The sequence below is a fragment of the Populus nigra genome, chromosome 3, assembly GCF_951802175.1.
Source record: "Populus nigra chromosome 3, ddPopNigr1.1, whole genome shotgun sequence".
In the NCBI taxonomy this organism is placed as follows: domain Eukaryota; kingdom Viridiplantae; phylum Streptophyta; class Magnoliopsida; order Malpighiales; family Salicaceae; genus Populus; species Populus nigra.
In genome coordinates this window covers 8,990,938-8,991,929 of record NC_084854.1, presented here as the reverse complement: position 1 = coordinate 8,991,929, position 992 = coordinate 8,990,938, and the positions used below count along the sequence as shown (strand labels likewise).

Genomic DNA, 992 nt, shown 5'->3' with positions numbered 1-992 from the left:
TAGTATTAGCATGTAATAAAAAAAGAAAAACTAATACACCAGCATTGACTTCACTGCACATATATTCAGAAGAAACCAGTTTCTCTGAGCTTGTCTTTTATCAGCAATCACTGCACTGTCTGCACCACTCCATGTGTAATAAATCTATTAAAGGACTTGTATTAAAAGCTGATTCAGAATGTCATTGAGGCCCAAAAAATAACGTACGCATATTAAATTAATGCATTGTCTGAATGCATGCATTAAGCCAAATCAGAGAAGAATGATCAAAACAAAGTCGCAGATTTAGAAAATATGAACTCCGTATCATAGAAAGCCAATATGTTCACAAGGATACTAAAAGAAAGGCATACACATGCTATACAAGAAACCACCTGCGGAAAAGGATAAATATATAACAGAGTGGGCAGCACATAAGTAAGCTGCCTACAACTAATCCTACGCGTTACTTTCTGCATCCATGCCGGCAGCTAGTAGAATTCTCCCAAGTTAAGTGTGCTTCCATCCAGAAAAGTAGGCATTTTCGCTTCTGTTGTTCCTGAATGCACAGCATCCAATGGAGTACACAATGATGAGGAATACAAGGAATATAATGTTGATAATAGCCACCTTCTTCCAATCACTCTTGAGGTTGTCCAGCAGCCCAGCCTTGCAAGAGTTGCAGTTAAAGCAGAGAACATTTGATTGATTATCCCACGCATTACAGTCAGGATCGGAGGTGACATTTGTAGTCTTGTCCCAAGTAGTCGGATTTTGATAATTAAAGCCACAGCTATCCGTGGCTTACAGCAGCCAGCCTGCAAAGCCACAAAGAAACAACATCAGAGCCCAGTTTGTCAGCACTTCATAAAGAGGAAGTCTACTGCAATATCTAAATAAACGTAGTTATTATATATATGTGTGTCAGATTTGGTGAATAGCTAATTACCAAGATTTCATAGAAGTAATCCAACTATAGAAAGATCACATATCAACTAATGAATTATTTAGGA

The 992-nt window shown here is 37.9% G+C and overlaps 1 protein-coding gene across 1 annotated transcript in view; it reads right to left on the bottom strand.

Moving 5' to 3' along the window:
- Positions 1 to 284: 284 nt before the first annotated feature.
- LOC133688570 (tetraspanin-8-like) overlaps positions 285 to 992 on the bottom strand; it is a 1,310-nt gene continuing 602 nt past the window's right edge. Inside the window, 2 exon segments of the mRNA XM_062108089.1 lie at positions 285 to 779; positions 782 to 812. Coding sequence (XP_061964073.1) covers positions 490 to 779; positions 782 to 812 — 321 coding nt within the window. The 3' untranslated portion in view covers positions 285 to 489.